This window comes from Pan paniscus, chromosome 10 (assembly GCF_029289425.2).
Source record: "Pan paniscus chromosome 10, NHGRI_mPanPan1-v2.0_pri, whole genome shotgun sequence".
NCBI classification, from domain to species: Eukaryota; Metazoa; Chordata; class Mammalia; order Primates; family Hominidae; genus Pan; species Pan paniscus.
The window spans coordinates 119709831-119728466 of NC_073259.2; the positions used below are offsets into that span (position 1 = coordinate 119709831).

The 18636-nt window shown below is 44.3% G+C and overlaps 1 protein-coding gene across 1 annotated transcript in view; it reads right to left on the reverse strand.

The window, feature by feature from the left end:
• Positions 1-276: 276 nt before the first annotated feature.
• BRAP (BRCA1 associated protein) overlaps positions 277-18636 on the reverse strand; it is a 47089-nt gene continuing 28729 nt past the window's right edge. Inside the window, exons 7-12 of the mRNA XM_003832462.4 lie at positions 18437-18512; positions 17051-17189; positions 16579-16688; positions 13409-13498; positions 7760-7863; positions 277-2694 (exon numbers count right to left, since the gene is read on the reverse strand). Of these exons, the coding sequence (XP_003832510.1) occupies positions 2331-2694; positions 7760-7863; positions 13409-13498; positions 16579-16688; positions 17051-17189; positions 18437-18512 (883 nt within the window). The 3' untranslated portion in view covers positions 277-2330. The remainder of the gene's footprint in view (positions 2695-7759; positions 7864-13408; positions 13499-16578; positions 16689-17050; positions 17190-18436; positions 18513-18636) is intronic.

The following is an 18636-nucleotide window of genomic DNA, read 5'->3' on the forward strand; positions in this document are numbered from 1 at the left end:
TCCTGCCTCAGCCTCCCAAGTAGCTGAAACTACAGGTGCCTGCCACCATGCCCAGCTAATTTTTTTTTTTGTATTTTTAGTGGGGATGGAGTTTCACCATGTTAGCCAGGATGGTCTCGATCTCCTGACCTCATGATCCGCCCGTCTCGGCCTCCCAAAGTGCTGGGATTACAGGCGCTGAGCCACTGTGCCCAGCCAACACTTTCTTAGATTATTAGAGACATGCTCCCAAGCAAATGTCAGTCAGAGACACACATTTCACACGGGGCAGAATAATTTCAAAGTTTGGCTATTTTAATTCAATTTCATTGTTCAAGGTAGTATGGGTATATTAAGTGGTTCATTTCCCTCCTGAAGAAAACAACTTCTGTCTGATGTGATTTTGTGAAATTCAAACATGACTCTTTGACTGTTTAAAAAAAAAAATTTTTTTTTTTCTTTACGTATCTTGGTAAGATTTTTTTTTTTTCTGGGACATATTTTTTTTAAACCTCCAAGTAGTTTGGAAACACTTGCCTATTTGCTCATTCCTCTGGGCACAGCCTTTCAGAGCATTTATCCCACCTGTGCTGAAAAATCTGTTTTCCCAGGTGGTGGTGGGGCCACTGGATAGAAGGGATCACAGAGAAATGAGGAGTGAGCGAGCTTTGTAAACTACTTCTAATTCTCTTCATTAGTATGCTATGATCCACCCCAGCTTCTGCAAGGTCAGACATGCAAGACAAGTACTTGGCCAAAACAGCAGGATTCTAACTAGTGTAAAAATAGATTTTAAATAAAATAGAATCTCTATAGGAAAGAGAATTAGGTTATGCTTTACATTCCCACTCTTAAGATATCTGTATATATAAGTCCAAGAGAGACTCAAAGAGTTGGTCTGCCCTAAGTAAAAATTAAGAATGTCTGAGTACATTCATTTTGCAACATTACATGTAAAGTTTTTTGGGAAATGCTGCAGCACATCCCACAAAAACAGATGGTGATTAGTGATACAGTTGATGTGCTAACAAGTAACATGTAAGACATTTAGGTCAAAGGGGATGAGGCCTAATTACAGGCTAAAAACCTATTCTGAAATGTGATCATTTGAAAACCTGTGGCTAATTATAAAGCAAAAACTAAAATCTCCTGTTTAACAATACATCTTACTAACCTATCCCTCTACCTCTTCAAGAAACTAAATTCCAACACAGGTCTTATTTTAAGTTTGCTCAATTACTGCAGGTTATGAATTATTTGACATTTATGGTTCCAGAGAGAGTACACAGCCCCTCTGTTGGCCCACACAAGCGTTATATGACTGTTCTAAAGGGGGCTCTGTTGAAATTCTAATTTTAGGATTTAGAAACAGCTTTTGGTTATATCTTGAAAGTGTAATTGAAAATCTGCCCAAGCTCCCTCTAGCTGCAACCTGAATATGCAGCCCAATATTTTGTAAACATTTAGAAAATACTAAACCCAACAAAATACACAATTAGCTAGTCAGAGGCCTCACTCTACATTTTCACACGGATGAGAAATCTCCCCACTTAGTCTTGCTAGATGCTAGGATACCCACTCTGAGATTTGAGTTTGGGAACAGCCATTAAGCCTCCTCCTTAATTGCGGTTCATAATGACGTATGAAGTCACCAAAAATAAACAGTGGAGCTGCCACCATTTTTCCTACACTGAGTCTACCCAATGTGCCCCGGGTTGTTTGTTTTTCCTGGCTGGCCCCAGAGCAAGAAGAGATGACTGCTGGTAAAGAGCCAGGGCCTGGTTTACTACCAGGCCTCTTTTCAGATAACATTCAAGCAATTCTTCCACTCCCCAAAGGAAGGGGGAGATGATAATGATATGACACTATTGCTAGGGAATTTTCATAACTCCTTAATAGCCAATGAAAACCTCTCTTTAAAGCAGCTGTTATGACCTCAGAGAGGTCTGGTGCTTTAGTGCTAGATAACCTTACCTTTGAGGTTACAAGAAATAACTTAACATCTTAAACCTACCCCAGAACTGAATGTCAAATACGCCAACTCCATAAATACAATGGAAAAATGCACAGCAGAGTTGGGGCTTCTACCAAGCAGGAAGGCAAAATGGTCATTAGAATGTGAGGTTAGTGAACTCCTAAGACCTTTTCGAATGCAGCGCCTTTCTATCAGCTCTCCAGTCAGCACCCTTTACATTCACTACATCACACACTAGCAAATGAAAGAGCCAAACAACTGTGGCTTGATCCTCACTTGTACTTATTAGGGCCCACCCTCACATTTAGCTGAAGGTCCCAGCACACTCTCACAGTGTCAGGGAGAACAGTCTCAGGGATGTCTGTTGCTCTGAAGGTCACTTGCCCCTCTTGCTGCGGCCCTTCCTGGAGGGCAACTTCCCACTGCCCCCCGAAGAGGCAGGGCTCGAGGCTGAGGCCATGGCAATGTTGATCTGTCCCTCCTGGATTTCCTGCCGGGTCTCGGCAGGCAGATGGTTGATCTTCTGCTGTGTCTCCAGGTAGAACATGACGTCACGCAGCTGCTCCTGGATCTCGGTGATCTGCAGATCTTTTTGGTCACAGGTCTCCTTCAGCACCCTCTCCTCCTCTTTTAGCTTGTTCTGCAGGAGGACTTGGTTGGCTCGCAAACACTTGTTCATTTCCTGCTCCTCTTTGAGCTCGTTGGTGAGTTTGGCCACTTTTGTGTTTAGCTGAGTGCACCTTTTGAAAAACAAAGGAAGACAAAAGCACATTTTTCATTTGCTGACACAGTCCCCTTTCTGCTCTGGGATTGAACAGAGAAACCATGACCTCAGAATCCCTTTAGGACAGACCCCTTTCTCCCATGGTGAGGGAGAATGGTTTTCTGCCATCACAATCAGCTATGCAAAGCAAGAATTTTGCTCTACTTAACACAAGTGTATTTTTTTTTGAGACGGAGTTTTGCTCTTGTTGCCCAGGCTGGAATGCAATGGCACGATCTCAGCTCACTGCAACCTCCATCTCCTGGGTTCAAGCGATTCTCCTGCCTCAGCCTCCCAAGTAGCTGGGATTACAGGCACCTGCCACTATGCCTGGCTAATTTTTGTATTTTGAGTAGATATTGGGGTTCGGCATGTTGGCCAGGCTGGTTTTGAACTCCCAACCCCAGGTGATCCACCTGCCTCGGCCTTCCAAAGTACTGGGATTACAGGCATGAGGCACTGCGCCAGTCCACAAGTGTATTATTTATTTATTTATTTATTGAGATGGAGTCTCACTCTGTTGCCCAGGCTGGAATGCAGTGGCGTGATCTTGGCTCACTGCAACCTCTGCCGCTTGGGTTCAAGCGATTCTCCTGCCTCAGCCTCCTAAGTAGCTGGGATTACAGGTGCCTGCCACTGTGCCCAGCTAATTTTTGTATTTTTAGTAGTGATGGGGTTTCACCATCTTGGCCAGGCTGGTCTGGAACTCCTGACCTTGTGATCCACCCACCTTGGCCTCCCAAAGTGCTGGGATTACAGGTGTGAGCCACAGCGTCCAGCCCACAAATGTACTTTTAAGACACTTTTTTTTAAGCATCAGAAAGTTTTCAGTAGCAGAAACTATTCTGTGACTGACGGTAAAAATTCTACTGCTTCTTTGTTTTGCAGTCAGTGGTTAAATAGGTGCCTTCGAGATGATAGCTGTGATAAGGAAGTTATGAGGAAAAGTGGCATTCTTGGAGAGTCAAGTACTCTGACTTCATTGCATTTGCTGAAGGGGAAAAAAAGGGCACTTATTCTAACCAAAGGGCTTTAGACTTGGGAGTGCCCTATTCTTGATGTCCAGTCTTACTCATAAGTAAAGAATTGCAAATGAAACCACCATTTGAGGCCAGGTGCATTGGCTCATGCTTGGAATCCCAGCACTCTGGGAGGCTGAGGCGAGAGGATCGCTTCAGTAAATGAAACAGGAAATGAGTTCAAGACCAGCCTGGGCAACAAAGTAAGACCCTGTCTCTACACAAAATCAAAAAACTTAGCCAGGTGCAGTGGCGTGCACCTGTGGTCCCAGATTTACAGGAGGCTGAAGCTGGAGGATTGCTTGATCCCAGCAGGTCAAGGCTGCAGTGAGCTGTGTTCATGCTACTGCACTCCAGCCTGAGTGACAGAACGAGACCTTGTCTCAAACAAACAACCCATACCATCTGAGACCCAGCAGAGTGGCTCATGTCTGTAATCCCAGCACTATGGGAGGCAAAAGTGGGAGGGTCACTTTGAAATCAGCCCGGTCAACATAGCGAGACACCGTCTATACAAAAGAAAAATTAAAAAACTAGCTGGGTGTGGTGATGTGCACTTGTAGACCCAGCTACTTGGGAGGCTGAGGCAGAGGACTGCTTGAGCCCAGGAATTTGAGCCTGCAGTGGGCTGTGATTGCATCACTGCACTCCAGCCTGTCTGACAGAGTAAGACCCTGTCTCAAAAAAACAACAAAAACCAAAAACACTCACACACAAAAACCACGAACAAAAAAACCCCACTATTTGAGATACTATTTTTATGCATCAGAACACCCAAGAGCTGAGACATGAGAAAAGCGGCACTTACACACTAGCACTGGAGCATGAACTGGTATAAACTCTTTCGAAGACAACTTGGCAATATCTATAAAAACAAAAAATTTGGGCCAGGCACGGTGGCTCACGCCTGTTATCCCAGCACTTTGGGAGGCCGAGGAGGGTGGATCACGAGATCAGGAGTTCAACATCAGCCTGGCCAACATGGTGAAGCTCCGTTTCTACTAAAAATACAAAAATTAGCCGGGTGTGGTAGCGTGTGCCTGTAATCCCAGCTACTCGGGAGGGTGAGGCAGGAGAACTGCTTGAACCCTAGAGGCGGAGGTTGCAGTGAGCCGAGATCGTGCCACTGCACTCTAGCCTGTGTGACAGAGCAAGATTCCGTCTCAAAAATAAATAAAAACAAAAAATTTGCATGCCCTTTGACACAGCTATTTTACTTCTAGGAATTTATACCACAGAATAGATATACTCAGGATTAGGCAAAAAGAGACATGGAGAAAGATGCTCATTACAGTATTGCTTATAGTAGTGTGAGATTTGACACAACTTGACACAATCAATAGGAACCTGGTCAAAATTATTATGGCAGGCCAGGTGCAGGGCTCATGCCTATAATCCTAGCATTTTCGGAGGCCAAGACAGGATCAAGGAGGAGGATCACTTGAGGCTAAGAGTTCAAAACCAGCCTGGGCAATATGGCAAGACCCCGTCTCTACAAAAAAATTTTAAATTGGGCAGACATGGTGGCACACACCTGTAGTCCTAGCTACTCAGGAAGCTCAGACTAGGAGGACCACTTGAGCCCAGTAGCTGGAGGTTGCAGTGAGCTATGATTACGCCACTGTACCCTGGCCTAGGCAACACAGCAAGACCTTATTTCAACAACAACCACCACAACAGAAATCATTATAGTACATCCATACAATTAAACAGCATGCAGATGTTATAAAGATCAGGATAGATTTAGATGTGCTGGTATGAAAAAAAATCCAAAAACATATTTTATCAAAAAGAATACCTAGATTCTATTTTTGCAGAGAAAAGATTATGCATGTGAGATATTTATGTGGGCAGAGCTAAACATCTAGAAGAAGAAATATTCACTGGTACTGGTTAATAATGGTTAACACTAGATAGCAGGATCTAGAGGGTGAAAAAGAACTTCCAGTTTTTGCAGGGTGTGGTGGCCCATGCCTGTAATGGTAAAACAGTCTCTGCAAAAAATTAGCCAGAGGCCAAGCACGGTGGCTCACGCCTGTAATCCCAGCACTTTAGCGGGCAGATCACCTGAGGTCGGGAGTTTGAGACCAGACTGACCAACATGGAGAAACCCTGTTTCTACTAAAAATACAAAATTAGCCAGGCATGGTGGTGCATGCCTGTAATTCCAGCTACTTGGGAGGCTGAGGCAGGAGAATTGCTTGAACCCCAGAGGCAGAGGTTGCAGTGAGCCGAGATCACACCATTGCAGCCTGGGCAACAAGAGCGAAACTCTGTCTCAAAAAAAAAAGAAAAAAAGAAAAAAAAATTAGCCAGGGGTGGTGGTGCACAGCTGTAGTCCAGTTACTTGGGAGGCTGAGGTGGGAGGATCACCTGAGCCTAGGGAGGTGGAAGATGTAGTGAGCTGGCCAAACACAGTGGCTCACGCCTGTAATCCCAGCACTTTGGGAGGCTGAGGAGGGTGGATCATGAGGTCAAGAGATCGAGACCATCCTGGCCAACATGGTGAAACCCCGTCTCTACTAAAAATACAAAAATTAGCTGGGTGTGGTGGTGTGCTTCTGTAGTCCTAGCTACTCGGGAGGCTGAGGCAGGAGAATCACTTGAATCCGGGAGGCGGAGGTTGCAGTGAACTGAGATCGCTCCACTGTACTCCAGCCTATTGCGCCACTGCACTCCAGCCTGGCGACAGAGCAAGACTCTGTCTAAAAATAAAGATGGGCTGGGCACGGTGGCTCACGCCTGTAATCCAAGTACTTTGGGAGGCCAAAGCGGGTGGATCATGAGGTCAGGAGATCGAGACCATCTGGCTAACACGGTGAAACCCCATCTCTACTAAAAATACAAAAAAATTAGCTGGGCATGGTGGCAGGCACCTGTAGTCCCAGCTATCGGGAGGCTGAGGCAGGAGAATGGCGTGAACCCGGGAGGCGGAGCTTGCAGTGAGCCGAGATCGCGCCACTGCACTCCAGCCTGGGCAACAGAGCGAGACTCCGTTTCAAGAAAAAAAAGAAAAAAAAAAAAAAGATGTAGTGAGCTAAGGTTGTGCCACTGTACTCCAGCCTGGGTGACAGGGAAAGACCCTGTCTCCAAAAAAAAAAAAAAAAAAAAAAACCCGTCCGGTTTTTACTTTGTATTCTTTAACACAGTTGTTCAATTTGTTAGGGTGCTGAAAGTATAGGGTAATTTTTAATTTTTACTTCTATTAATTTTGTAGTGTTGTTTTTACAATAGCTTAACAAAATTTTATTTTTGTTGAGACAGGGTCTCGCTGTTGCCCAGGCTGCAGTGCAGTGGTGAGATGTTGGCTCACTGCAGCTTCTGCCTCCCAGACTCATGTGATCCTCCTACTTCAGCCTCCTGAATAGCAGGGACTACAGGTATGCGCCACCATGCCCAGCTCATTTTTGTATTTTTAGTGGAGATGGGGTTTTACCATGTTGTCCAGGCTGGTCTTGAATTCCTGGGCTCAAGCAACCTGCCTGCCTCAGCCTCCCAAAGTGCTGGGATTACAGGCGTAAGCCACCATGCCTGGCTGGTAATTTCAATCAGTAGCAACTATCTTCCCAAATAACAGTAAATAAGGAATGTTATCGCCATGCTGTTCATGAGTTTTTTGCTCCATATTCAACCTCTCTTGCCTTTAACTCCTGCCCAAGGCCACAGCATAGAACATCTCCAGCTTAGACACAGTCTCATTCCTAACTGCCAGTTCTCAGCCACAATGGCTCAAAGAAGCCGAAGGCTCTGGATGGAAGAAAATTGCTTTCCACAGGCAAAAATGGAAGATATCTGCACACACTGCAAGTGCACAGACATCAGAAGAGAGCACTGCATTCCACATGGCATCCATCTGGTATGAAACCCTGCATTTTTTAATAAACGAGAAGCCTGTTCCATATATAGGGAGACTCCTGAAAACCTGGTGATACATATATTTGAAAATGAGGGTGTTTCCATAGGAATGAAAGAAACTGTCTGTTTATAGAGCCTGTTAAAACAGAATAGACCGATTATACCTACTTTCTTTCCACAGACTGCTTTTCTTTTAGGAGATCATTTAGTTTGTGCTCTAGATTATCACACTTCTCAATAGTTTCTTTAAACTTGGTCTTCATGTTGTTAATCTGAAAGAGCAAAGAGAAATCAGATTCATTTCACAAAGGTAATGTGGTGTGCTCTTTGGGACCAACATCATATTTTTCCCCCCAATTATCTGTATATAACTTTGACAAACCAAAATTAGAGAAGGTGAGATATGGCAGTTTCCAGGCAGGGGAAAAAAATAAAGAAAAGGTGAGGTAATCATTTGAAAGAATTTCTGTAATAGGATTAAAAATGCCGGGAAATCTTTTTTTTCTTTTTTTGAGCCAGAGTCTCGCTCTGTCGCCCAGGCTGGAGTGCAGTGGGATGATCTTGGCTCACTGCAACCTCCCGCTCTTGGGTTCAAGCAATTATCCTGCCTCAGCCTCCCAAGTAGCTGGGACTACAGGTGCCTGCCACCACGCCCGGCTAATTTTTGTATTTTTAGTAGAGACAGGGTTTCATCATGTTGGCCAGGCTGGTCTCGAACACCTGACCTCAGGTGATCCACCTGCCTCGGCCTCCCAAAATGTTGGGATTACAGGCGTGAGCCACCGTGCCCGGCCTAATTTTTCTATTTTTTAGTAGAGATGCCACGTTGGCCAGGCTGGTCTCAAACTCCTGACCTCAAGTGAGGCTTGCCTCGGCCTCCCAAAGTGCTGGGATTACAGGCATGAGCCACTGCGCCTGACCTAATTTTTGTATTTTTTGTGGAGACAAACATTGGTAATCTAAGAAACTTGTGACAGTTGACTCTAGTTGTTTATTTTTTCCAATTCACAATATTTTTTTCATGTATCATGAAGCCACATGGAGTATAAGCAGTCCATGTTCTTTTGAGTCTATTTATAAAAACAATATACATAGACTAATTCATATTACACAGCCTTAAAAACATAAGAGAATTAAAAAATTCTGATGTATAACATATCAGACGGCAGCCATCCTAGCCCAGAGTATGTTGGAGTCTGGCTAGGTAGATACTGGATCCACTCCTGTGTGAAGATCTGCGAACTTGGGAATTTCCTCAACTCCACTGGTCTAAGGACACCAGCAAAAGATTTGGTGGGAAGGCAAAGTCAGGAGGCTGGGTGAACCACAAGGCAATATAACAGGAAGTGAAAGTGGCTGAGAATTTAAGTCATACAGCCCAGGGATCAGCTAGACCTTTCTTTTTAATCATTTTCCATACAGCCTGCCTAGCAAGTCTCTAATAGCACTAGCTTTAATAATAATAATTAATAATAATAATAATAGGCCGGGCATGATGGCTCACGCCTGTAATCCCGGCACTTTGGGAGGCCGAGACGGGTGGATCACGAGGTCAGGAGTTCAAGACCAGCCTGGCCAAGATGGTGAAAGCCCGTTTCTACTAAAAATACAAACATTAGTCGGGCACAGTGGCAGGCGCCTGTAATCCCAGCTACTCAGGAGGCTGAGGCAGGGAGCGGCTTGAACCAGGGAGGTGGAGATTGCAGTGAGCCAAGATCACACCACTGCACTCTAGCCTGGGAGACAGAGCAAGACTCCATCACAAAAAAAATACAATACAATAAAAATAAATGTTTTGTTCAAATTAACTTTATAGCCAACCTCCATTGGAAGAACATGGAAGAAAGATTTCTTTTCTTTTCTTTTCTTTTTTTTTTGAGACAGAGTCTTCTTCTGTCACCCAGGCTGGAGTGCAATGGCGCTATCTTGGCTCACTGCAACCTCCAACTCCCGGGTTCAAGCGATTCTCCTGCCTCAGCCTCCTGAGAAGCTGGGACTACAGGTGCATGCCACCACGCCCAGCTAATTTTTGTATTTTTAGTAGATACGGGGTTTCACCATATTGGCCAAGCTGGTCTTGAACTCCTGACCTCATGATCTGCCCGCCTCGGCCTCCCAAAGTGCTAGGATTACAGGCATAAGCCACCACGCCTGGCTGGAAGAGAGATTTCTAAATGTACTTCTCTGTCATAAAAATCAAAATAGATTTAAAATCGCTCAAATTCTAGTTAGGTATTAATTTTCTCTTCAATATTATTTTAAAATAACAGAGCACTAGATCCTTTTGAAATTTTCTTCTAAACTGACTCCTGTCAGTTTAAGGAAGTTGAAAAGGACAGAAATTACTATCCTAAGGAACCAAACTGTACATGTCTTGGACAGTAAAGATACTTAAGCCAAACACATTTAAATCAAGATGAAAATATAAAGGTAACCCTAAAAAGGTTGGTTGGTTTGTTTTTTGAGATGGAGTCTCACTCTGTCGTCCAGGCTGGAGTGCAGTGGTGCAATCTCGGCTCACTGCAAACTCCGCCTCCTGGGTTCATGCCATTCTCCTGCCTCAGCCACCTGAGTAGCTGGGACTATGGGCACCCGCTACCACGTCCAGCTAATTTTTTGTATTTTTAGTACAGACGGGGTTTCGCTGTGTTAGCCAGGATGGTCTCGATCTCCTCACCTTGTGATCTGCCTGCCTCGGCCTCCCAAAGTGTTGGGGTTACAGGCATTAGCCACTGCGCCTGGCCAAAAAGGTTCTTAATATTGCTACAGACAAATGTTAACAACGATTTAAATTAGTGCTTATTAAAACATTTCTGGTCCAGTGCCATGGCTCACGCCTGTAATCCCAGCCCTTTGGGAGGGCCGTGGCAGAAGGTTTGCTTGAGCCCAGGAGTTGGAGATCAGCCTGGGCAACATAGTAAGATTCCCCCATCTCTCTCTCTTTTTTTTTTTTTTGAGATGGCGTCTCGCTCTGTTGCCCAGGCTGGAATGCAGTGGCATGATCTCAGCTCACTGCAACTTCCGCCTCCCTGTTCAAGTGATTCTCTTGCCTCAGCCTCCTAAGTAGCTGGGACTACAGGCACGTGCCACCAAGCCTGGCTAATTTTTTGTATTTTTAGTAGAGATGGGATTTCACCGTGTTAGCCAGGATGGTCTCAATCTCTTGACCTCATGATCCGCCCGCCTTGGTCTCCCAAAGTGCTGGGAATTACAGGCGTGATCCACTGTGCCCGGCCGACCCCCCGATCTGAATAAAATTTTTTTTTTAAATCAGCCAGGCACAGTGGCACCCTCCTGTGGTCCCAGCTACTAGGGAGACTGAGGTGGGAGGATCGCTTGAGCATGAGAGGCTGAGCCTGAGGCTGCAGTGAGCTGTAATGGTGCCACTACATTCTAGCCTGGGCAACAGAGTGAGATCTTATCTCAAAAAACAAATGAAAAATTCTGATCATTAGCCCACAGTAAGAAACACCCATGACACACACAAAAGTGAAATGAGTTTCACAAAACAATATTAATTGTACTACACCTTAATATTTACATTTACACTATTTTATCTAATAAAAATGCTAGTTGTGGTCCACCAAACTCATTTTACAATCCACAGCTGGAAAAATACTGATTAAAATGGAGCTAGACATCCACAAGAAAAGATATACTTTTAGAGGAGGTCACCTTATGACTGCCTCTGCCCACCATGTGTTCCTCATACATGGCCATGAAAACTAAGAACCTTTGAATGTCTGTGAGCTTCATCTTCTAGAATAGGCTGTGCTCACATGCTGTAATAACAGCACTACCTAAGGCACTGGGGGAAAGAAACAGTGTTTATAACTGAAGCCCACAATGAATTTCAACCTTGATCCACACCCCTCCTCCACATCAACAGAAGGCCCACAAACAAGAATCTCTGTCAGTGAAACCCAGGGTCCGGGTTACTGTTTCTCCCTGAACATGTTCTACTGCTGGGGGTGCTAACGGACAAGGGACTGGCCAAAAGGAGGACCGTGGCAGAACAAAAGGCTTGCATCATCCATTAACTTATGGATAAATGACATTTGTTACTAGAAAACAAAAGCATCCTTTTAAGCACCCCAAGCGTTTTATTTAGAGCTGCTCTGGCTTCCATTTTACCCTGACCTAAAAGCAAACATAAGTTTCAGTGTTTCGTTTTCCTGTCCCTTGACTTGCTTTTCAATCCTAGAGGGCAGAGAGAATCCTAGAGGGCAGAGAGAATCCTGAGCTTAGCTCTCAAGGGTCTGGATGAAGCACTTGAGGTAGTCACACTGGTATATCCCGTGGAAAAACCCATGAGTGCAGCTGCAGTGGAGCTGCCAATGCACTTCCCGTGAGCCAACTTCACAGTACGCGGCAGCGACCTGCGCTCTGCTCCATCAAGAGCATTGGGAGGCGGTCCTCCCTGCACATACTCTAATCAAGGCCTATTCAGAACTAGTAAAGTCAAGTGACCTTGAGTGCCACTGGAAGGGCACATGCATTGATTAGAAGGCTCTTGTAAGAATTTCATCAATAACTTTTAACTGCAGATCATTTTAAAACTGACTTTTTTTTTTTTTTTGGAGACAGAGTCTCGGTCTGTTGCTCAGGCTGGAGTGCAGTGGTGCAATCTTGCTTGGTTCACTGCAACCTCTGCCTCCTGGGCTCCAGCAATTCTCCTGCCTCAGCCTCCTGAGTAGCTGGGATTACAGGCGCCTGCCACCACGCCCGACCAGTTTCTGCATTTTCAGTAGAGATTGGGTTTCGCCATGTTGGCCAGGCTGGCCTCAAACTCCTGACCTCAAGTGATCTGCCTGCCTCGGCCTCCCAAAGTGCTGGGATTACAGGTGTGAGCCACTACACCTGGCCTAAAGCTGATGTTAAGCATTAATTTTTACAGACCTTGATTTTGCCCACTTATGGCATATCCAGAAACTGGGGCCCATGGCCCTGCCTGCTAAGCTCCAGGATATTCCTAGCCACCTCAGAGGTGGGCCCCAAGCCCAGCTCTGTACTGCCTATCTGAAGGCCCAAGGATAGGTGGGGACTCACAAGGTTACTAAAGTAATCATTGAGAAATTTTACAAGATTTTATTTCATACTAAGGGAATCACTGAATTACAAACACTGTCCCTAGGTCCAAAGAAAGGTTCCTAGAGCCATAATTATACACAATTATACACAGATGCTTACTAGTTTTCAGACTACCTTCTTTGGAAGTCACAGGGTTCCTTGCACATACTGGAGACAGAGCTCTGGGCCTTCCATCTGAGTTTCCACCAAAATCATACCACTTTTTAATTTTGCTAAAGCAGTGAATGGCATCTTTTTTAAAGGACTATTTTGTTAAAATTTGAAAACTGCTGCCCTAGACCTTCAGGGTGAATAATGAAGTGCCAGTATCTCTGCCCAATTTTATTTCCTTCCATTTAGAAAGGCTCTGCGCCATTTCATTGCCTTAGAAGTTCATGTTTAGCTCCCAAAGGCAGCGGTTCCCAACTGCCTGACTCAAATGACAAACCCTCATGTAGATACTTCTATGTTTTTAGTGGAACTTCACAAGGCACTAGAAAACCAGACTGAGGTTTAAAAAAAAAAAAAAAAAAGCAAACAAAACCCCCTAAGACCCCAAAATATCAAAACAGTCAAGCCTTTAAATCCAAAGTTTCTTTTTAGTGGCAAAACAGTTCTCCACCTATTACCCGCCTGAGAAGGGAAGATGGTAAGATTCCTCTTTCCCTGTACTCTGCCTTCTACACCCCCCATCAGAGTGCCCTGCCATGTGTCATTTCCACAGTCACCCAAACCAAACAGACTTACTTCCTCTGCTGTGTCCTTCTCTATCCGAACTATCTTGTTTTCCCAGTAGATTCGCTGAGATTCCAGCTGGCTTGTTAGTAAATATGAATACTAGAAACATAGAGAATAAAGACCAAAATATAAGTCACTGTTGTCAGCCTCTGAAATCCAATTTAAAAATCTGATATTTAATGATCCACAGAAAACTAAAACTAACCAACAGAATGTATATTTACGCCCTGGTTCTACTCTACTCAATATATACTGGACCAGGGGACACAAATGACATTATGCTTCTGTCTTCCTGGGGCTTACAATCTAGTCAGAATAAATGTACTTATAAAAACCTTTATTCTGGTCAAGCTGACTTTAAGAAGAACCACAGTGGTTTTAAATCTATGTATAATTCAAATAAACTTACCTGTCTCCCTGACCCCATGAAGCAGTCCTGTCCCATCCTGTCCCACCCAGCACTTGAGTCAGGCACCCCCTGACTGATAGCACTGTGCCTATCAGTAATAGCACTCAGGACAGCAGCACTTCATCACCAGTTTACCTGCCTGTCTCCCTGACTGGACTGTGAACTCTTTGAAAGCAAGGGTTATATCTCTACTGCTGTATCTCCAGTGCCTGGCACATGGTGGATGTCGAGAATTGTTTGCTGCATGACTGCATGAATGAATGAACAGTGCTGTGTAACCACAGGGAAGGGACACATGGCGTATGACAGTAAGATGTGAGAGAAGGCGAGATTTGAGAGGGTGCTGACAGATAGAAGAAGAACAGATAAAGACAGAGATCCGAGTCCAGAGAACTACTTGACCGAGACAGAGCTGTGGACATTAGAATCTCTTCAGAAATGAATGAGTAACACTAATGAGGCTGTTGTAACACTAATGTGCCAGGTTAGGAGATATGGCGCCAGTGGAAGGCTTTGGGGTATTATAATATTGACAAATATGGGCAATGGGGAACCCAAGGCCAAGGAGTGGCAAGGTCACATCTCCATTTTGGAAAAACCATTCTAGAAGACTAGAAGAGATATAAACATGTCTGCAGGCTACAGAGAGGGCAAGGAGAAGAACATCTATGCTACTGAACCCTAAGCTCCATGAGAGCAGGGAGTTTGTTCAATACTGTGTTTGCAGCACTAGCACCAGTGGCTGACAGCAAACATTTTTCTTTCTTTTTTTTTTTGTTTAAAACTGGGTCTCATTCTGTTGCCCAGGTTGGAATGCAGTGGTGCAATCACGACTCACTGCAACCTCAACCTCTTGGGCTCAAGGGATCCTCCTGCCTCAGCCTCCTGAGTAGCTGGAACTACAGGTGCATGCCACCACACCTGGATAATTTTTTTTTTAAATTTATTTTTAGTGGAGACAAGGCCTTGTTATGTTGCCGAGGCTGGTTTCAAACTCCTGAACTCAAGCGATCAAGCCTTGCCCTCCTGAAGTGGTGGGATTACAGGCATAAGCCACCATGCCTGGCCAATAAATATTCCTTTCTTTTTGGAGACGGAGTTTCGCTCTTGTCGCCCAGGCTGGAGTGCAATGGCGCCATCCGGGCTCACTGCAACCTCCGCCTCCCAAGTTCAAGCGATTCTCCTGCCTCAGCCTCCCAAGTATCTGGGATTACAGGCACCCACCACCACACCCAACTAATTTTTGTATTTTTAGTAGAAGTGGGGTTTCACCATGTTGGCCAGGCTGGTCTCAAACTCCTGACCTCAGGTGATCCACCCACCTCAGCCTCCCAAAGTGCTAGGATTACAGGCATGAGCCACTGTGCCCGGCCAGTATTTCTTGTATGAATAGAATGCATGTACATACTTAATGTGGAGGATTTACTAATTCTAAATACTTAAAAGTGTTTGATCTTTTTTTATTAATACAATGATTTATTAATAACAATATAAACCTCATTTTAGGCCATTTTACTATCAGACCTTTAAGAGTCTTGAAATGAGCAAGTTTTCAAATGTCCACTTCCTCCTAAGATTAAGGTATGTTCTAAAACAACATTTTTTGAAATTTATATAAAACATGACTCGTGGCCGGGTACGGTGGCTCATGCCTATAATCCCAGCACTTTGGGAGGCTGAGGCAGGCAGACCACGAGGTCAGGAGATCGAGACCACCCTGGTTAACACAGTGAAACCTTGTCTCTACTAAAAATACAAAAAATTAGCTGGGCATGGTGGCACACACCTGTAGTCCCAGCTACTCAGAAGGCTGAGGCAGGAGAATCGCTTGAACCCGGGAGGCAGAGGTTGCAGTGAGCCAAGATTGCACCACTGTACTCTAGCCTGTAGCTACGGGAAAACAAATCTTAACACTGAACTTGAGACAACTACAGACATCACAATGAAAGTAACAAGGCACAGTGAAACTTAGACTTTTTTTTTTTTTTTTGAGACAGGGTCTTGCTCTGTCGCCCAGGCTAGAATGCAGTGGCACAATCTCAGCTCACTGCAACCCCTGCCTCCCAGGTTCAAGAAATTCTGGTGCCTCAGCCTCCCAAGTAGCTGGGATTACAGACATGAACCACCACGCCCAGCTAATTTTAGTAGGGACAGGGTTTCACCATGTTAGCCAGGTTGGTCTTGAACTCCTGATCTCAGGTGATTCGCCTGCCTCAGCCTCCCAAAGTGCTGGGATTACAGGGGTGTGAGCCACTGCACCCAGCTGACATTTAGACTTTCAAAGAAGAAAAACAGAATAAAAATATTTTAATAACACCTCACAGCAATGACCAAACATTTTTTTTTTTTTTTGAGACAGAGTTTCGCTCTTGTTGCCCAAGCTGGAGTGCAATGACCCGATCTCGGCTCACTGCAACCTCTGCTTCCCAGGTTCAAGCGATTCTCCGCTTCCCGGGTTCAAGCGATTCTCCTGCCTCAGCCTCCCGAGGAGCTGGGATTACAGGTGTGTGCCACCATGCCCAGCTAATTTTTTGCATTTTTAGTAGAAACAGGGTTTCACGTTAGCCAGGCTGGTCTTGAACTCCTGAACTCAGGTGATCCACCTGCCTCAGCCTCCCAAAGTGTTGGGATTACAGGCATAAGCCACTGCGCCCGGCCATGACCAAACTTTAAAAAAAAAATGTACATCCAGGTAAATGACAAATATTTCAAATTAGAATAGTAAAGAGCAGTAGAAACAGATAGAGTGATAACTCATTAAATCTCTTACCTCTAACTGTAAGGCATCTATTTTCTCTTCCTGGCAAGTATCCCCCTCACATTCATACTGTACTATTTTTCCATCTGTTTTACTTGCAACCAGTCGATGAACATAGTTATCTAAAGAAAGAGTCAACAAAAGTGTGTTTCTTTAGAATGAAAAGGGTCTCTGTACACTTTTAACTCTGACAAAATTTTTTTTTTCAGATCTAATTTAAATGCCTTACAATATTTCTTTAAAAGTGTCAAATCATTTGAATTTTAGAGGGGAGGGAGAAAGCAAGAATGGAAGTATTAACTCCCTTTATAATGTGTGATTCAAGACATTCCTAGAAAAATAGTGCCCTCAGGGAAACTGAGAATTTGGGTTTGCAACAGCTGTCAAAAGATGACATTTCAAGCTGGGAGGGAAAGTGAAGAGGTTGTGAAGGCAAAGTTTCCACACAGAATGAGTCCAAATTAGAAAAGAGAGTGGTGTTCACCTCCAGCATAGTCCCAGACTCGATGGTTGGTAAGCTGCATGGCATACGTGTGCTGCGTTTCCTCAAAGTGCTTATAAGCATGTCGACTGACATACCGTCCACATCCTATGTGGCCGCATATTAAACAAATCCAAAGATTCTGCCGGAAGAGGTAAGATCTTAATTAGTTAAATAAAAATAAATGATCTGGCTGGGCGCGATGGCTTGGAGGCCGAGGCAGATGGATCACCTGAGGTCAGGAGTTTGAGACCAGCCTGGCCAACATGATGAAACCCCATCTCTACTAAAAATACAAATATTAGCTGAGCGTGGTGGCAGCTGCCTGTAATCCCAGCTACTCAGGAGGCTGAGGCAAGAGAATCGCTTGAACCCAGGAGGTGGAGGTTGCAGTGACCCGAAATCGTGCCACTGCACTCCAGCCTGGGTGATAAGAACAAGACTCCGTCTTAAAACAAACAAACAAACAAATAATCGATCCAGCTCACTCAGAGTGGGAAGGAACCTGAGACACTAGAAGACAGAATTGTTGGTTGGGCACAGTGGCTCACACCTGTAATCCCAGCATTTTGGGAGGCTGAGGCAGGAGTATCGCTTGAGCCTAGCAGTTTAAGACCAGCTTGGGCAACATAGCAAGACCCTAACTCTACAAAATGTTTTTTTTGTAGAAAAAACAAAAACAAAATTTTTTAGAAAAAACAAAAACAAAACAAAACAAAACCTACTAGGCCATGGTGGCATGCACCTGTGGTCCCAGCTGCTTGGGGAGATAAGATGGGAGGAAGGCTTGAGCCCAGGTATTTGAGGTTACAGTGAACTATGATCATGCCACTGCACTCCAGCCTGGGTAACAGAATGATACCCTGTCTCAAAAAAAAAAAAAAAAGAAAAAACTGTTTCTACAGGAGCCTGAGTGATTAAATGTATGTTTAAAACCCAACAATCAGGGATGCTTTTATGGGTCATTTTTTTTTGCTGATTTCTAAGGAGCACTATGTGAACAGCAAGAAAAAAATTCACAATTCATCAGTAAAAGTCTAAGCCTTTCAAAAGTGCAAAGAAAAAAGGAATAAATTTAGCTCAGGAGTAACATAATTTGTGTATTCATATGTCTTGCCCAACCCTAGACAAAAAGAAAAAAAATTTTAAAGAATTTAGGCTGGGTGCAGTGGCTCACACTTGCAATCCCAGCACTATGGGTGGCTGAAGTGGAAGGACCGCTTGAGGCCAGGAGTTCGAGACCAGCCTGGGCAACACAGTAAGCCCTGTCTCTTAAAATAAAAAATAAAAAATAAATTAAAAATAAAGAACTTAAGTCATACCAGGCAGAAGAAAACTCATGACAATTAAAGCTGCATTCTTTGTTCTTTTCCATCACCCATTACTTACTTCCTGAACACCACACTCAAAACACTTATTTTCTTCTACTGGCTCGGGTGTTTGACAGTACCGGCAAACAGGACACCTATCCAGGACACCAAAAGATAATGGTGCAGGTTAAATATAAAAGACAGCTGTTACAGAACACAAAAGTCAAACACTGGATTTTATATCCTCCTCCTCTTATATGCTATTTTTATCATAACTAA